The 17,964-nt window shown below is 56.8% G+C and overlaps 1 protein-coding gene across 3 annotated transcripts in view; it reads right to left on the bottom strand.

Annotated features, from left to right (window-relative positions):
• NCS1 (neuronal calcium sensor 1) overlaps positions 1 to 17,964 on the bottom strand; it is a 65,263-nt gene that overhangs the window by 33,628 nt on the left and 13,671 nt on the right. For all 3 annotated transcript variants that reach the window (XM_063713851.1, XM_063713850.1, NM_001131862.1), the window contains 1 exon segment: positions 2,935 to 2,959. In XM_063713851.1, coding sequence (XP_063569921.1) covers positions 2,935 to 2,959 — 25 coding nt within the window.

The following is a 17,964-nucleotide window of genomic DNA, read 5'->3' as shown; positions in this document are numbered from 1 at the left end:
GCCACTCTGCCGTCTGCGGCTCCAGGAGAAGGCCCAGGTGTGGGTAGGGGAGGACGCCAGGGGAACTCAGACTGGTCTCAGTGTCTTCATCTATCTTATGCTGAGGTGCCATGATGGGGTCATCTCCTCTGGGTCATTGTGAGAATGAAATGAACGAGGCTGTGTCTGAGAGCCTGGCTGGCTCACAGCGGTGCTTGGGAAACATCCCCATCTCTCAAACACAAAGCTCATCCTCTTCCCTGCCCTGGAAGAGGCCCAGGCAGACAGCTCCTGGTGTCCCCTCCTTAGACCCCAGTCCCCTGAGACCCCTGGGGAGGTGCCTTGGTCATGAGCAGCCACAATCGGGGCCAGGGCAATGGGCAGGGGGGACAGCTGCTCACATCTGTCCCTTACCGGCCACCCAGCAACTCTAGCCACTGCCCTCCCCTGCCCTGGCCCTCCTTGGGAGATGCTGAGCTTTCTCATGGTCTCCCGAAGACACCTTGCTGCCCACTCATTCATCCCTCATTCAAATATTCACACTGGAGGCTGGGCACAGTGGCTCACGCCTGTAATCCCAGCATTTTGGGAGGCCAAGGCTTGAGCCCAGGAGTTCGAGACCAGCCTGGCCAACATGGCAAAACCCCGTCTCTACAAATAGAAAAATTAGCCAGGTGTCAGGTGGATGTCTGTTGTTCCAGCTACTTGAGAGGCTGAGGCAGGGAAGTCACTGTAATTGAGCTGAGATGGCACCACCGTACTCCAGCCTGAGCAACAGAGCAGAGAGACTCTGCCTCAAGAAAAAAAAAGAAAATATATATATATATATATATACACACACACATACACACATACACACAAACACACACACACACATATATGTATGTACACACACACACACACACACATACACATTTACCCTGGAGGCAAGAGCTCAGCTTCTGGAGTCTCGATGCCTATGGTTCACCCCAACCCTGCCACCTCCCAACTGGACTTCCTCTGAGCCTCAGTTTCCTCATCTGCCACGTGGAATGATGAGCTCTGTTAACCCCCAGTACTGCTCCCAGAATTCAATGGCAGGCCGTGTGCAGTGGCTCACTCCTGTAATCCCAGCACTTTGGGAGGCTGAGGTGGGTGGATCACTTGAGGTCAGGAGCTCGAGACCAGCCTGGCCAACACCGTGAATCCCCATCTCTACTAAAAATATAAAAATTAGCGGGGTATGGTGGCACACACCTGTAATCCCAGCTACTCGGGAGGCAGAGACAAGAGAATCACTTGACTCTGGGAGGCGGAGGTTGAAGTGAGCTGAGATCATGCCACTGCACTCTAGCCTGGGTGGCAGAGCGAGAGACTCCAACTCAAAAAAAAAAACCATGGATTTGAAGCACCAAGGGCGATGCCTGTTGGGGGCCAAGCGCTCACCGTGGCCAGGCCCTAGGGACACAGCCATGGACAAGGCCAAGCTAGCCAGCCCTCAGAGCCCCGACAGGATGCAGAGAGGGATAAAATGCTTACCTGCTGCCCGGTATGTCATCGGCTGTCCCAGGGAGGCACAGGACAGTGGGGGATTTCAGTGGGGGAGGGGGAGGGGCGAGGAGGTAACAGCCCAGCAGGCAGGGGGAGCAGCCTGGGCAAACATCAGGAAGCCTCCAAGACAAAGGTGAGGTCACGGAACAAACAGCAGTTCAGGCTGGCCAGAGGGTAAAAGCCAAAGGCCAACGGGCAGAGGATGCCAGACTGCAGGGGTCAGCAGGGCCAGACTGAACCAGGCCTTGTAAGCACATAACCATGTCAAGGGTGAGGACTTCACTCTGAGGTCCAGGGGGGGTGGCAGACGCCTGGCATGGTCAGGTTTTTGTTCAGCAAAGACCCCTCTGGCTGGCATGTGTGAAGGCAGGGAGAACATGTATGGATGGGGAATCTAGGGAGGCTTCATGGAGGAGGCGACTTGGGCTGAGCCTTGGGAGGGGCAGAGTTCAGACGGCCCAGGAAGGAAGGCGGGCATTCCGGGAAGCAGAGCCACAGGGGTGAAGACCTAGAAGGAGGGCGCTTCTAGGGCACTCACCCGGGGAAGTGCAGAAGTGGAAAGTGAGGGCAGAAACTCAGTCCCAGGATGGGGCATCTCCCAGCAAGGGCTCAGCAGAGCCAGGCGGGCCAGCATAGCCCTGCCCCATCTGCAGCCTGGACTTGAGGCAGGGAGGTGTAGGGAGTGGCCCTGGAGGCTCCTGGGGGTGCCAGGCCCTGCCAGACTTGACTGGAAAGTCTCCAAGCTCGCTGCCTCATGTCCCTACGCGCCACTCCTGAGGCTCAGCCACCTTACATGGTGAGCCTGCTGTCTGCTCCACATTCCACAAAGACGGACAATACACCGCCCTCCTCCCCCAGGCCCAGCCCTGGCACTGCTCATCCATTACAGGCCCCGCTGATCCCTCACTGCCGCTTTTCCATTTGCTCCATGACGTACGGCCTCGGAATCCTTCTTATCACAGCCCTCCAGGCAGCTACGACAGATTGATTAGAGCTGGCATCCAAGAGCAAACCCATTTGCCATCCCTGATCCAATCGAATAGATCATTTTATAGAAGGGGCGACGGAGCCCCGGCGAGGGGAAAGGACCTCTCAAGGTCATAGAAGGACTTTCTTATCCAAACCCTTCTCTTTGGTGAGCAGGGCCTGGAATCAACCCTTCAGGCCTTGGTGGTCCCTAAAGATGCAACTCAAAACAAGGACCACCAACAAACACCCCAACGCCACCCCCAACCCAGTTCCACTGAAACCACGTCAGTCCCGTAAGGACAAGGGCCACTGAACAAAGGCTGTCTGGACCCCATGCTCAGGGGCCCCTCCACATGCCCCCATCCTGGGCAGCTGGACTGCTGTCCTCATCAGCCCACAGCCCACAAAGCCCACAGCCCCAGCCCCTCCACGGTTTGAGAAAAAGCAGCTACTCACCACTGCTGGACCTCCTTCTCGGTAACTGCAAGAGAAAACAGAAAAGCAGGCTCTTAGCTCAGGGAAGGTGTCCCAGGAGATGGGCAGACATTCGCTGGGGGGCCTCCCCCCCAGCCCTCCCCTCCCCACGGCCATGTCCCCAGGCATCGGCCTTCTCTGGATGAGAAAATGCTCCCTTGGTGAGCAGTCCTAGCCAAGGGCTCTGCACCCACCACCCCAGCAGGGGACACTGGCCCCATCCCTTCCCGTTGCCCACGTGCTGCCTGCCACTGCCACTGCGGCTGCTGGGAGAGCCCCCAGGAACGCCCTGTGGCACTCAGGGGTTCGCTTCTCCCACAGCCCTTGCTCCCAGGCCAACATCTAAGACTTACTCTTTCCCATCTCTCAATCCCTGGGGACGGGATGTCAGGGAAGGCCCTGGCTTCCCCAGGCATTCGGCTGCCCCACCTATGTTGGGGGGCTGGGTTGAAAAGGGGCAGCTCTCAGCAGAAGGGTGGACCACCCTCCCTGTCAGCCTGTCCCTGCAGCCCCTCTCCGTGGTCAGCCCGGGCTCTTTCACTGGAAAGACATGAACAGAACCGTGAAGCAAAAGCTGAAAGAGGCCACAGAGAGCGGCTGAGCCTAGAGCCAAGCCCACATACCCATTCTTTACTGAGCCATGAAACAAACAAGAATGCTTTTTCTGAAAAGTGCAGAATCGTTTCAAGTTGGAACCAAATCAATGTTCTCTCTAAAGTCACTGAAAAAGAACCTCAAACCACCACCAAGGCCACCCTCGCTCCCTGCCTGTGTGAGCGCGAGACGGCTCCTCCTGCACTCCCTGCCTTGGGCGCCTCATCCATAAAGTGGGCATCATACTTTCAGCACCTGCCACACAGACCTGTTGTGGGGACTCACTCATAAAGGCATGGAAACTACTGGATCCCCGGGGATGCCAGACACCTGGAAAGGCCACGCCTGGTGTCAAAGAATGCAATTTTCCAAGAGAAAGTTTTGGCAAATGGTATGGGGTAGGGCCCTCAAATGTGCTCAATACTGGCTTGTGGAATGAATGAATGAATGAACACATGAACAGACAGGAAAGGGGTGTCAGGTGGAGGTCAGACGAGTAAAGGAACTGGAATCTATTCCCAGGGAAGTGGGAAGGAAGCCCAAAGAGGTGTCTCTGAATTGTTTGTGCCTGACCAGACTTGAGGAAGCCACTTTTCAAAAACCACTCAAAGCAAGCTCGCAACAGCTGCCAAATACCAAGAGCCTGCCACAAGCCCGAATCTGCGCCCAGGGCGGGCCTCTGTGCTTTAGCTCAACAGCTCTTATGACAGCATGGACGGAGGATGGCGCGACTCTGCCCTGGCTCCAAATGTGGAAACTGAGGCACAAAGAGATCAGGAAGTGGCAAGGCAAGGGTCTGACCTTAGGTCTGTGGCTCAGAACCTGGCAGCCAGATTCCTGGGCAGGCTAGACGCCTCCACCCCCGTGCTGGTCAGCACTCTCCCCCCACAAGCCCAAATCAGAGATGGAGGAAGAGACCTGTCTGCAAGCAGGCCTCAGATAAAAAGAGAGGAGGCAGGTCGGGCACGGTGGCTCACGCCTGTAATCCCAGCACTTCGGGAGGCTGAGGCGGGCAGATCACAAGGTCAGGAGATCGAGACCATCCTGGTTAAAGCGGTGAAACCCCGTCTCTACTAAAAATACAAAAAATTAGCCAGGCATGGTGGCACGCTCCTATAGTCCCACCTACTCTAGAGGCTGAGGCAGGAGAATCGCTTGAACCCAGGAGGCGGAGGTTAAAGTGAGCCAAGATCACGCCATTGCACTCCAGTCTGGGTGACAGAGCGAGACTGTGTCTCAAAAAAAAAGAGAGAGAAAGAGAGAGAAGGCAACAGCGGGAAATGCCGGTTACCCAGAAACGCCGGGCCTGGAGTCAAAGAAAGCAATTTTCTGAGATAAAGTTTTGGCAAAGGGTATGGGGCAGGAAGGGTTCAGGATTCGGCATGGGGGTGGAGAGGGAAGGTGTCCTTGGTCTGATCCAGGCTGGCTGCCTGGGCCTGCCCCCCACACCTGCTGTGATGGCAGCTGGGGCTGTGGGGCGGATGCTGAAAGCCCAAACCTGGAGACACAGGTGACCCATCACAGTACCGCCAGGAGCTCAGGGCCACAGGTGCTAAAGCCAGACCAAACTGCCTGGGTTCAAATCCGGCCCCACAGGGCACTGTGTGTCCTTGGGCAAATTGCTTCCCCTGTCTGAGCCTCAGTTTTCTCATCTGTGAAATGGGATTGTTGGGAAAATTGAAGTGCTTGCTGCTCCTCGGCTTCACAAAAACCCCACAGGGAGGTGTGACCCCATTTTCCCAATAAGGAATTGAAGTTCCGACGGGTCTGCTTATTTGTCTGAGATCACCTGAGGTCCCTTTGCCAGGAAACAGCAGAGCCGGGACAGTGCCCCCAGAGATCAGGATGGAGGACCAATTGGGTACAACTCCTTGAGTCTGCATGACCTTGTATGACCTTGGCAAGGGGTGGCAGCATTCGACACAAACAGCAGGAGCTGGGTGGCATGGCCACTGTCTCAGGCGGGCCTCACAGTGCCAGAGCGGGGCTTCCCTGGACCCCCAGCTCAGAAGTCCCACTCTCCCTTGACACCCCCTACCCATGTCTCCCAGCAGCCTTCCCCCAGGGCTCTGCCTCAGCCTCTGTGTCCTTCCTCACCCCCAACTACACTCCCAGGATGTGGCAGGCAGGTGGGAGAAGGGCACATGACTAGGGCTCCCCTCATTGGAAAGGTCCCCCCACAGAATCCTGGGTGATCAGCAGGCGGCCGAGCCCCAGGGAACCGGAGCTAGGTGGGGGAGATAAGTCCTGCCCATGCTTTAAGCAGCGAATTGACCTTTAGGAAACAGTTGAGGCTGGCAGGTATCCCCTGGCACCCAGCCAGGGCCCAGCAATCCTAACTGCTTCACTGCCTGGGGCCTTGGAGGGCCTTTTTTTTTTTTTTTTTTTTTTTTCTGGAGACAAAGTCTTGCTCTGTCACCCAGGCTGGAGTGCAGTGGCATGATCTCGGCTCACTGCAACCTCCGCCTCCCGGGTTCAAGTGATCCTCGTGTGCCTCAGCCTCCCAAGTAGCTGGAACTACAGGCACACACCACCACGGCCAGCTAATTTTTGTATTTTTAGTAGAGACAGGGTTTCACATGTTGGCCAGGCTGGTCTCAAGCTCCTGATCTCAAGTGATCCGTCTGCCTTGGCCTCCTAAAGTGCTGAGATTACAGGCGTGAGCCACCACACCCAGCCGTGGAGGGTCTTGAAGGACAGCAGGCAGGACCCACATCTCTGGGGTCCTGACCACCTACCCCCAGCCCTCCCGCCAGCCAGGGAGCTCTGGCACAGGCCAGGCTGTCCTTTGTCCAAACCCCAGACCCTGCTGAGCAGCTACCACCCCAACCTGGAGAGGAAGCAGAGCTGGGGGAGGCGACCAGAGGAACGTGCCCATCCTCAGCCTAGGTTTGCCCATCACCAAGGCCTGTGTTCTCGACTATTGTGTCTGGGTTCCCAGAAGCTCAACTCTTCCAAGATCACCTTTGAGATCTTTCTCTGTCTAGTGTCCAGTGATTCACTCAGGATTTTTCTTGAAATCATCTCAATTTGCTTTTACTTACCTGCTTAATCTAGCTTCAGCCTAAGCAATAATACCCATAAAGTTACCAGTGACTGTGTTGGTCATACCTTTTCTAATACACAATAAAAAATATAACAAATTCAAAAAAAAAGCCACCGTCCTTGATCAAACCTGCCCTGCCTTCGATCGTAAAATAGCCCAATATCATGTACCCCTTAATTTAATGCAGTGGAAGGGCACATTATCCGTGGACATCTCCCGCCAAAAATAATTAACCTGAGTCTAACCACAAGGACATAATCAGACAAATTCAGGCTGTGGGACATTCTACAAGACCACTGACCAGGACACTTCAAGTCAGGGCCAGGAAAGGCAAAGCAAGTCGGAGGACTGTTCCAGAAAAAAGAGTCTAAACAGACGAGGCAACCAAATGTAACTCGAGATGCCTGGATCGGGTCCAGATCAGCAGGAAAAAACAGTTATCAGGGCTGTCACTGGGCCAGCTGGGAAGTCACTGCACTGTGGACTGGCAATTAGGTGCTGCCATGGGGATGAGGTGGGGGTGGTAACAGCACTGAGGCTAATGCCCTTTTTCTTTTTCTTTTCTTTTTTTTTTTTTTTTTGAGAAGGAGTCTTCCCTCTGTCACCCAGGCTGGGGCTGGAGTGCAATGGTTAATCTGGGCTCACTGCAACCTCTGCCTCCAGGGTTCAAGCAATTCTCCTGCCTCAGCCTCCCAAGTAGCTAAGATTACAGGCACCTGCTACCACGCCTGGCTAATTTTTGTATTTTTGGTAGAGACGGGGTTTCACCATGCTGGTCAGGTTGGTCCCAAACTCCTGACCTCAAGTGTTCCATCTGCCTCGGCCTCCCAAAGTGCTGGGGTTACAGGCATGAGACACCGCACCCAGCTTTGGAGATGTGCCCTGAGCTATTCGGGGTGAGGGTCAAGACGCAATATACACACTCACGTATGTAGAAAGAGAGGGGACGGTTGCAGCAGAGCCGGGGACTCGAGGACACAGAGGCGTCCCTGCACCACCACATCAATGTTCCTCTTGGTTTTTCAAAATAAAAAGTTGAGGGAAATGTTTGTCCTCTTCACCCAATAACCACTGTGCCTGCCTCCCCTCCCCACTGCACAATGCCAGGAGGGCTGGGGGGTCCTGCCCAAGGTCCTGTGCCCCCAGCAGTTCCGACCAAGACAGGCACTGCGAGGGAGGGAGATGGGGGACAGTTTAGGGGTTCAGCTTCCCTTTGCCTCAGCCTCCACCCAGATGCCAGAGTGACCTTCCCAGGCTCTGGCTCCCAGCCCAGCCCATTTTCCCCCTCCTCCCAGAGCCTCCAACCACATGTGAAATTAACAGGGCCTCCGCCTCTGCCTCCCTTGATGGGTCTGGGCTCCGGGCTCTGGGTTCAGGGCTCAGGGTTCAGGGCAGGGTAGGAACACAGGCAGTCCTTGCACAGCTTGTTCCCTGGGTCCCTAGCCCACATCCTGACCCCAGTGGAGTTCCTCTGACTGTTTCGGCCTCCAGGCCTTTGTGCTCTGGCCGGAACACTTCCTCACCTCACCCCTTCCACCCAGGGAACCCCTATCCATCTTTCAAAGCCTAGCTGGGCCCGAGCGCGGTGGCTCACGCCTGTAATCCCAACACTTTGGGAGGCCAGGGTGGGCGGATTACTCGGGGCCAGGAGTTCGAGACCAGCCTGGCCAACATGGTGAAACCCTGTCTCTACTAAAAATACAAACATTAGCCGGGTGTGGTGGCGCGTGCCTATAATCCCAGCTACTAGGGAGACTGAAGCATGAGAATTGCTGGAACCCAGGAGGCAGAGGTTGTAGTAAGCTGAGATCACCACTGCACTCCAGCCTGGGTGACAGAGACTGTTTCAAAAAAAAAAAACAAAGCCCAGCTGGGATGGCCTTCTTCTAGGAGGCCCTCCCGACACTGCCTTGGCCCCCTGAGAAGCTCCCTTCACATGAGGTCTGTCTTCCCATGGGTTCCACGACAGAGGGCCAACGGGGGTCTGACCAAGGGGGCACAGGCTGGGCTTAGGGGGGCAGTGGTGAAGTACAGTGGTCCAGAGAGGGCCTTGGCCAGTCCAGCGAGCACTTCAGGCCAGGGATCCCTCTGATCTGTGGTCTTGGATGAGTGACCCTGCATCTCTGAGCCTTGGTTTGCTCATGTGTAAAATGGGACTCAGGCATCTAGCAGGAAGAGGAGGGACTGGTGCTCGGCCCAGTGTCCAGCACCCAGCAAGTGCGAGATAGAAGCACTTCTTCCCCTCATTTTCCTAGCTGGACACTAAGCCCGCAGAGGCCAGGACACTTCTCCTGGCCCATTCTAGCGTCACCCTCAGAGCCTGGCCCAGCACCCTGCACACAGGGGACAGAGAAAAACCCCTGCTGATTCCTCCTTCGTCATCCAGCCACTGGGCTGGGTTTAGAACACATCCTCAAACGTGTTCCTCATGCACTGACCTTCACAATTTCATCTGGCTTTGGCCAATTTTTAAAACGAACTGTCTCTCCATCACACTCTGCCTCCAGGCCTGGGGCCCAGGCTCGTACCAAAACCAGGATTTAAAACTGGCAATGGGCCATGCTCTCCATGGGGCCAGACAGGGGAAAGCTCTGGGGTGTCATCCTGTCAGGGTCACTTGAAGACTGGGTGATTCCAAACAAGTTTCTTAACCCCTTTGAACCTCCAAGTCCTCACCTGTAGGATGGGGTATGAACTCCTACCAGGCAGAGCCATTGTCAAGGTTGTCGAGGAGTGGATGGAGAAGTCAGAGCCAGCACAGGGCCCTGGGAGAGGGGGGACTGGGCATCCACTCTACTCTCCCCTTCACTGACCCCCAGAGAGCCAGAGCTGCAGAAGGGGAGGGCAGCTGCAGGCTCAGAGCAGAGAGTGGGTCCTAGCTTTCGCCCCACCCCCACGCCCACAGACTCCAGGCTCATACCCCACAGCCAGGAAGCACCTGCAGTGCCCACAGCCTCCTTTCCACCCCGGCAGCGCTCCTGAGGTCCCCAGCTCCCCTACTCCAGCTCCTCCTCCCTTCCACACAGCTCTCGTCTGCCAGGAATGAACACGAGAGCCAGTCCCAGGAGCCCAGGAGGATGTTAAGTCTGATTTTGATTTCCCTAAAGCACAACACCTCTCTCCCGATTGAAGCTCGGCTCAAACATGGTGGGAGCAAAAGGCAGGGGCTGGCAGCCTCCTCCCGGTGCCGGCTGCAGCCAGAGGCATGGAGGGCAGACGGCCAGCCAATCCAGCCTCTTCCGCCATCCCTCCTGGGGCAGACCTGGCCCTGGATCCATCTCCAGGGATGAGGGCTGCCCGAGTGTCTCTGTACCTGGCCCCAGCCCTCCACCACAGCTGAAGGAAAACCGCACCAGCAAGGGGGCCCTTGGGTTTGAGCAGGATAAGAACAGAAGGCGGGGCCTTTGGGCCTGGCCATGAGTGACCCATCTTACTAAATCAGACAGTCCCCTCGGTCCTGACACCTTTGATCACTGACTGTCCTCCTTCCAGAAGCACAGCTGGCCTCAGAAGCTCCTCCCAGGCCCACGTCTCTCCTGTGCTCAATCTCCCAGCACCAGGGCTCCTCCAAGCGCCCAGCTCACGCGCTCTCTGGGGGCGGCTCTGCTCCCTGCAACCCTCACTCCCAGTCTCCTCCCAGCTGGCCCCTCCTGCAGTTCAGCTCCCCAACCCCCGTCCAAGCTCCTCACCGACGACCCAGGGGCCCCTCAGGCTCCACGTGGCCCAAAGGGATCCCCTGGGCCTCCTCCCAGGTCCCCATCCTGAGATCTCCCTACAGGCAGTCCTGCACCAACTGCAGACAAGTCCCATCCAACCCAGCTGCCTCAAAAATACGGGAAAGCCCCCACTGTCCAGGGCTGGCTGAACATCGCCCCCACACCATCCCAGCTACTGTGCCGGCCTCTTCTCAGCCCCATCCCATCCCACTCTTCCATCCAGTCCCCACCTGCAGCTGCCAGCATCCCTAATGTGGTCACATTCCTCCCCTCCTAGAACCCTCCTCCAGAGCCTCAGTGCATCTCCAGCCTCTCCAACCTCAACCCTGCCCCTCCTCACAGCACCCTGCAGCTGTGTTCTCCCTGCAGTACCTACCTGAGAAGCCCCCGCGGTACCATCTCCTGAGAATAGGGTGCTCTGCCCCAAGCCCTCCCTGGGCAGCAACAGCACAGCTAAGTCAGAGAGCGGAGGGAGTGCACCGCTGGCCGCACACACCCTTCTGCCCCTTCCCGCCGGGCCCACCCCTGGGAAGGGGCAGTTCCTCATAGCTAAGACAGTGGTGGTCCCTTGTGGGGCCTGGACTCCAGGGATCTGCCACTCCCTTGCTGTGTGACTGGTTTTTTCCCCAGTTTGGGCTTCGGTTTCCCCATCTGTGAAAGAGGACATTACTAGCTGTGCCAACCATGGAGTACTGCATACTGGGAGGTGGGGAGGACAGAAAAGAGAGTGAAACACCTGTGGGGTTCCCACCGGGGTCCTGCTACACTCGAGGGCTGGGAAGCAGCCACCTGCTGCTCCAATCCTCCAGGTGCCCCAAGCACACAAGGCCTCAGATCACTCCCCCCACCGCTGCAGCACCGGCTCCTAGGGGAGCACCTCCCTGGAGTCACACGGCAGCATCGGGTGATTTCAGAAGGCCCCGGGGATATATGCTGGTGTTCCTGGACGGGCAGGGAGCCCTGGCTGCCCACCTTTGCTCCTGACCCAATGCGTGAACGTGGCCACGCACCCTCCCCTCTCTGTCCCACGAAAGAGGTCAACTCCTGAGACCTCCAGGCCCCCCAGCTCCCACGCTCCACAGAGTGACCTTCAGGCAACAAGCAGATGAGGGGCTGGAGCGTCTCATTTCCCACGGAGGACAGGCCCCGTGTCCAGGAAGAGCAGCCCTCGAGAGGGCTGGAGTGAGGACAGGAAGGTGGGCACAGGCTCTGGGCCAGAAACGTGGCCGGGCCCCAGACTCATTAACCCTCGACCTTGGACAAGGGCGGCAGCTTCTTCTCTAAGATGGAGTGCTCGGCGGCACTGCCTCCAAGCTCAGAGTAACGTGACAGCAGACGCAGGAGCTGCCTGGCACGAGGCAGTCAGCATGATCATCACTGCTGTTGTACTTATTACTCGATGCTCCTGCCAGGGTGAGAAGAGAGACCACCCCCCACTCCCAATCCCATACCTGTCTGCCACCACTGCCTGGCTAAAGGGCGGCTGGGCCCCAGCACCAGGCCTGAGCTGCCCCAGAAAGGAGGCCTGGCCTGCTGCCCAGAGCTCCCGGGCACTCCTGGCTGAGAAAAGCCGCTGCAGGAGCCCCTCGCCCTGACCCACTCACCGCGCATTCCCCAGCCCTTCTGCCCTCCCCTCTGCCCTCCAGCCCCCCATCGTGTGTCCCCACTGTGGGAGTGTTGACCCAGCCTCCTTGGCAGTCACTGTCTCCACCCCAGTTCGCCGAGTGCCGGCCAGGACTGGTCCAGCACTGGGCTGGCGCACACAGCGGCCGGCAGGAAAGGTGGGCGGGCCCTGTCTGCTCTGCTCGCTGCCCCTTCCAAGCAGGCCGCCCACCAGGGCCATCAGACCGCCATGCACAGCGGTGAGCAGCTGTGACAGCCGCTGTTGCCATCGGGTGCTGACTGTGGTCTGCCCGGCACCAGCCTGCACCCTCATTTCATTAGAGTCTCACACAGCCCAGGGAGCCATGGGCTGTTGCTGTGTCTGTCTCAGGATGAGGCACCTGGGCTCATCGGGGGAGCCCCATGCCCACGGCCATCCAGCTGACCAGGCTCTGACCACCCCCCACTGGCCCCCACCTCCCTTCCTTACATCCCCACGGCTGCCTAGCCTCCATGTAAGAGAGGCCAGAGCCTCCGGGCTGGCGAGAGGAAGGCTGAGCACTTGAGTGGGGGTATTTCACCTGTTGGGGGATCTCCCGGCCTGTCTTCAGGAATGGCGAGTAGATGGCGAGTCCCTGGCCCCGGAGGGCAGACTCGGGCCAGGGCCAGGTAACCTTCAGCCCCAGCTCCCGATAGCTGCTCTTCACCGCTCTGCACCCGGTCCTGGCTCCCCTGCCCGAGGCCCCCTAAAGCCAGGCTTTCGGCTTGGGACACACAGTCCAGCAGGGATCACCCAGGGCCTTTGCACAGATGGGTCTACCTACTATCCAGTCGCCACGTGGCCTGGGTCAGCGTGCTCCCTGCCCCGCTGTCAGGGGCCAACGAGAGGATACAGGTCACAAGCACCAAGCCCAGCACATGATGGGCGCCCTGGAGATGCTGTGCTAATGAGGAGTCGTGGGGTCTGAATAAAAGTCAGAGGGCCAGGCCTTGGGGTGGACGCCAAGATGGGAAGCTGTTGCTGCTCCCACAGGGAGTGGAGCCAGGTGAGAGGCTGCTTAGAGCTGCTCAGAGTCAAAATCAAAGCGCCGTCTCCCTCTCAGTCCCTCAGGATCCTCCCCAAGGCCCTGTGCTGACAGGCAGGGGTCCCTGACAGCCCACTTCCAAGAAACTGCGGTTTCACAGACAGGCAAAGCACTCGGCCAAGATCATGCAGTCAGGGGTGGAGGAGTGGAGATGGAGGCCAGGTTTATCGACTCCAGAGTCCGGGCTCAGGAAGGTTTTAGCTGGGAGATATCATCCCCAAGGATGATCCTGCCCACCTCCCGCATGCTCTCAAAGAGTTACTGAGTCTTTGGCATCTCTGATGCCCCAACAAAGTGCCATTGGTGCTGGCAGGCAAAGGTCCTCAGTATCTGCTGATATGTTAACTTGCTTTGACTGGCTGAGTGACCCAGATCAAGTCGCACTGACATAGGTTCAAATCCCGGCTCTACCACGTTCCAGTTGTGTGACATTGGACAAGTTGGTTAACCTCCCTTGGTTTTCTCACCAGAAAAGTAAGGGCGATAAAACCTACCATAGTTACATACGTAGAAAAAAGATGGAAAGAAACCAGTTGAAAATGTACACAGTGGCCTCAGAGAAGCTGTATGAGAAATGGTTTTGTTCTGTCTCTGTGAGTGCCTGCTTTTGTCCGATTTTGATGGCTGGGTGCTCCATGGGGCAGGATCTATAGTAGGTGCTCAGTGTATGTGTGTTCTCACAGAATGCATGTTCTTGTTTTAGGTGGGTAAGTTGGAAAGTAGACAGGGATACTTTTATTTTCTAAAACCCAAAGTTATTCCTGGCTAGTAAAGGAACTTGTTCCAATGACCACATATATTCTCTCTCTCTCTCTTTTGCATAAACATACAAGAACTGCCCCCTGGCTCAAGCCATCTTTCCTGTCAGACTCAGCTCAGAATATTCCAAAAGGAAGTGAGCCACATCTTCTGCCTCTTTGGGGCCTTCGAGACCTTGGGAATATATATATATATGTATATATATGTATATATATATTTTTTTGAGACGGAGTCTATCTTCTAGCTCTGTCACCCAGGCTGGAGTGCAGTGGCACAATCTCAGGTCACTGCAACCTCCACCTTCTGGGTTCAAGCAAGTTCAAACAATTTTCCTGCCTCAGCCTCCCGAGTAGCTGGGATTACAGGCATGCGCCACCACACGCGGCTAATTTTTGTATTTTTAGTAGAGATGGGGTTTCACCATGTTGACTAGGCTGGTCTCAAACTACTGACCTCAAGTGATCCGCCCACCCCGGCCTCTCAAAGTCCTGAGATTACAGGCGTGAGCCACCGTGGCCGGCCAAGACCCTGGGAAAATCTTGTGTGTGTGGAGTTTTCTCAGGATTCCTGGTGGGGACCCTCTCAAACATTTCAGAGCTGACCTCGGCACTCAGGGATTCGGATCAGTCCCATTCCACAAGCATTTCCCAAACATTGCCAAGGTCAGACATTGTGGAAGGCACTGAGGCAACTGACCTACTCAATAGAAAGGGTCTTTGTCTAAACTGACTCATTCTTTAGCCCCTGTGTGACCTTGGGCAACTAAGTTCACCTCTCTGAGCCTCAGTTTCCTCAGCTGCAAAATGGGAATAGTGGTGATCACAATGCCTTTCTTGCAGGGTGGTTAAAGGAACAAACAGGATTTTCACCTTTCCTTCATCCAGCAATTAATTTCTGAGCACTCTCAATGGGTCAGAACCTGAGCCAGGCTCCAGGGACACAGCAATGACCTAGACACAGGTTCCTGTCCTCTGAGTCCCTGATACAACAGGGGAGACACACCCTGTTAGCACACACCCACACAGCTGTCTATCTGTCATAATAAGAAAGGAAAGCTCAGCTGGGCCCAGTGGCTCACGCCTGTAATCCCAGCACTTTGGGAGACCAAGACGGGTGGATCACCAGAGGTCAGGAGTTTGAGACCAGCCTGGCCAACATGGCAAAACCCCGTGTCTATTACAAATACAAAAATAAGCTAGTCATGGTGGCAGGCACCTGTAATTCCAGCTACTCGGGAGGCTGAGACAGGAGAATCGCTTGAACCCAGGAGGCGGAAGTTGCAGCAAGCCAAGATTGCACCACTGCACTCCAGCCTGGGCAACAAAGCGAGATCCCCGCCTCAAAAAAAAAAAACAAAAAACAAAGGAAAGAGGCTGGGCGCGGTGGCTCATGCCTGTAATCCCAGCACTTTGGGAGGCCAAGAAGGCGGGTGAATCACCTGAGGTTGGGAGTTCGAGACCAGCCTGACCAACATGGAGAAACGCCATCTCTACTAAAAATATAAAATTAGGGCATGGTGGCACATGCCTGTAATCCCAGCTACTCGGGAGGCTGAGGCAGGAAAATCACTTGAACCCAGGAGGCGGAGGTTGCAGTGAGCCAAGATTGAGCCATTGCACTCAAGCCTGGGCAACAAGAGCGAAGCCCCGTCTCAAAAAAAAAAAAAGGAAAGTTCAGGGTTAACGAAAATGTGAAGCAGGAACCCAATCTAGCCTAGGGGGTCAGGCGTGCTCCCTGAGGAAAGGGCTGATGTGCAGGCCTTAGCCAGGCAAAGAGGAAGAAGCAGCGCTTTCCAGGAGAGGCTGCAGGTCCAAGGCTCAGCCTGGTGAGTTCAGGAACCACAAGAAGCCACATCACACTAGAACAAAACCTTATCCACAGGCAGCGTGGCGTGGTCCAGGCGGAGAGAACACAGCAAGTATCCCAAAATGTTAACAATTGCCACCATTATTAATACAGATGTCACAGCACCCAAAGACAAGGCCAGATGGCTAGGGCCAATAACGGGGGCACCCCGCAGGGGCAGGGACCACAAGAAGTCAAGCAGGTCGCCACCCTTCATCCCCCCACTTTGGATCATGTGGCACCTGCCTCCCCCACCCTAGTCCCCACATTCCTGCTTCAGTCCTAGCCCTCCAGGGACCCCCACCCCAGCCCCAGGAAGGGGTGGGAGACACAAAGCTGGCCTCCCTCACAGCTCAGGCAGAAGCCAAATTGTTCACAGAAGCCACACGGTCACACCTAATGTCACAGCCAGTAGAGCAGGGAGCCCTCTGGATGGAAGCCCTGAGAGGGTCCCAAGATGGAGCAGAGGCAAGAGGTGAAGAGAGACCCCAGGGAAGGTGCAAGGCCCTCCACACACGGATAGATGGAGATGGCAGCGGCAGGGACGCAGAGACTGGGTGAGGGCGGCACCAGGGGTGGAACCAGCGTCGGCCACCGCCAGCACCTCCCCTCGCAGAATGCTGTGGATCTGCTCCCGAAACACCGAGGTCTGGCCCCTGAGCTGCGCCAGGGCAGAACGGCTCCTGCAGGGACCACAGGAGGTTTTAGAGCATGTGTTCCAGGGCGACTGGCTGGGAGGGTTGGCGAGGGCTGCTGCTGGAGCCCAGGCAGAGGCAGCCCTGGCCAGCAGCAGGCAGCAGCCCTGACTCCGGCTCTGGCCCTTTAAGAGCGGAGGGTGGAGGCTCAGCTCCGACCTGCCCTCCTGGAGGAGGCACAGAGTGACTCATCAGGGTCCTTGTCACGGTGCTCAGAGAGCAGGAGGACCCGGGGATGGCGGCGACGGGGCACAGAGAGGCACAGACGCGGACCCATCAGCCTGGCCGGAGCTCGCTGGAGGCCGGACCCTGACCTTGACTGGGATGCCTGCCAGTACCTCCCTGGGCAAGGCCCCCCGTCTCCCGGGTGTGCCCTGTGGCCTCACATTGCTCCCCTGCTTTCCGAGACACTCCTCCTAGCGGAGCCCTTGCCCTGCTGGGTCAGCCAACAGCTCTGAGGGGCCAACCCACTGCCCATGTCCCCACCCTGACTCTCCAGGTACCTCCTAAAGCAGGGGCCATCAGCAACCCCACTCCACAACCAGGAAACCGCAGCTTGGAGAGGCCAAGGGACTTCCGCGGATCTGCTTCTGGCCACATAAGCTCACCTCTGAGCTGCCCAATCGCTCGTCAGTGCCCCTCATGCTTGGAGCCAGGCTGAGCACAGCACGGGCCCTCCTGCCATCAGGGCCCTCCCGCCATCAGCGCCCTCACAGCCACAGGCCCTCTATGCTGCACTCACCATGCAATTTCACATCCCCAGAGTTGCCAGACCTTGACAACTCCTTGGGACCCTCTCAGGGCTTCCATCCAGAGGGCTCCCTGCTCTACTGGCTGTGACATTAGGTGTGACCGTGTGGCTTCTGTGACCAATTTGGCTTCTGCCTGAGCTGCGATGGAGACCAGCTCTGTGTCTCCCACCCCTTCCTGGGGCTGGGGGTTGGGAAGCCCTGGAAGATGAGGACTGACCTGGAACATGCTGTTCCTGCTGCCCGCAGCACTCTCATCGTCCCCCACACAAACCCTCCCCGCCAACTTCTCTTCTCCCTCAAGCAGTACTATCATATTCAGCAAACAAAAATACAGATACCCTGTTAAGTTCAAATATCAGATAAACAGCAAATCATTTTTTAGTATGTCTGGCAACCCTGGCCCCGGGTCTCAACTACAATATTACCTCCTCCAGGAAGCCCTCCCAGATGCACCCCAGACCAGGGAGATTCCCAGTCCATTGTACAAAGCCCTGGCTTGACACCTGTCCCGGCCTGACATCTGCCTCCCCGCCAAACTGTGAATGCCAGCAGGGCCAGAAATCCAGCCAGCCAGCCTGCCCTGTGTCCCCAGCATCCGCAGGGCCTAACATGAGGCAGCTGTTCCATAAACACTCTCTAAATCAAGGAGTGAGGGCTGGCAAGGTGGCCCAGGAACCCCTTTGGCCACACATGCCCCCCACAGGACCCAGGGCCTCCCCTCTGCTCCCTGCTGGCCAGGCCTCCTTCCTTGAGATGCACCTAGATCTCTTCTCAAGGCTGTCCCCAGCTCCACAGAACCTGAGCTGGAGAATCATGGCCGGGGCACCTAGGCAGGCTCCGCTCAGTGATTTTGACACCTGCTCTTCATTTTAATTGAGATCATGTTCCGCTCAGGCGCAGCAAAGGCCTCATCACAGG

Source organism: Pongo abelii, chromosome 13 (genome assembly GCF_028885655.2).
Source record: "Pongo abelii isolate AG06213 chromosome 13, NHGRI_mPonAbe1-v2.0_pri, whole genome shotgun sequence".
NCBI lineage: Eukaryota > Metazoa > Chordata > Mammalia > Primates > Hominidae > Pongo > Pongo abelii.
Note: the sequence above shows the minus strand (reverse complement) of the source record. Positions and strands in the feature narration are given on the sequence as shown.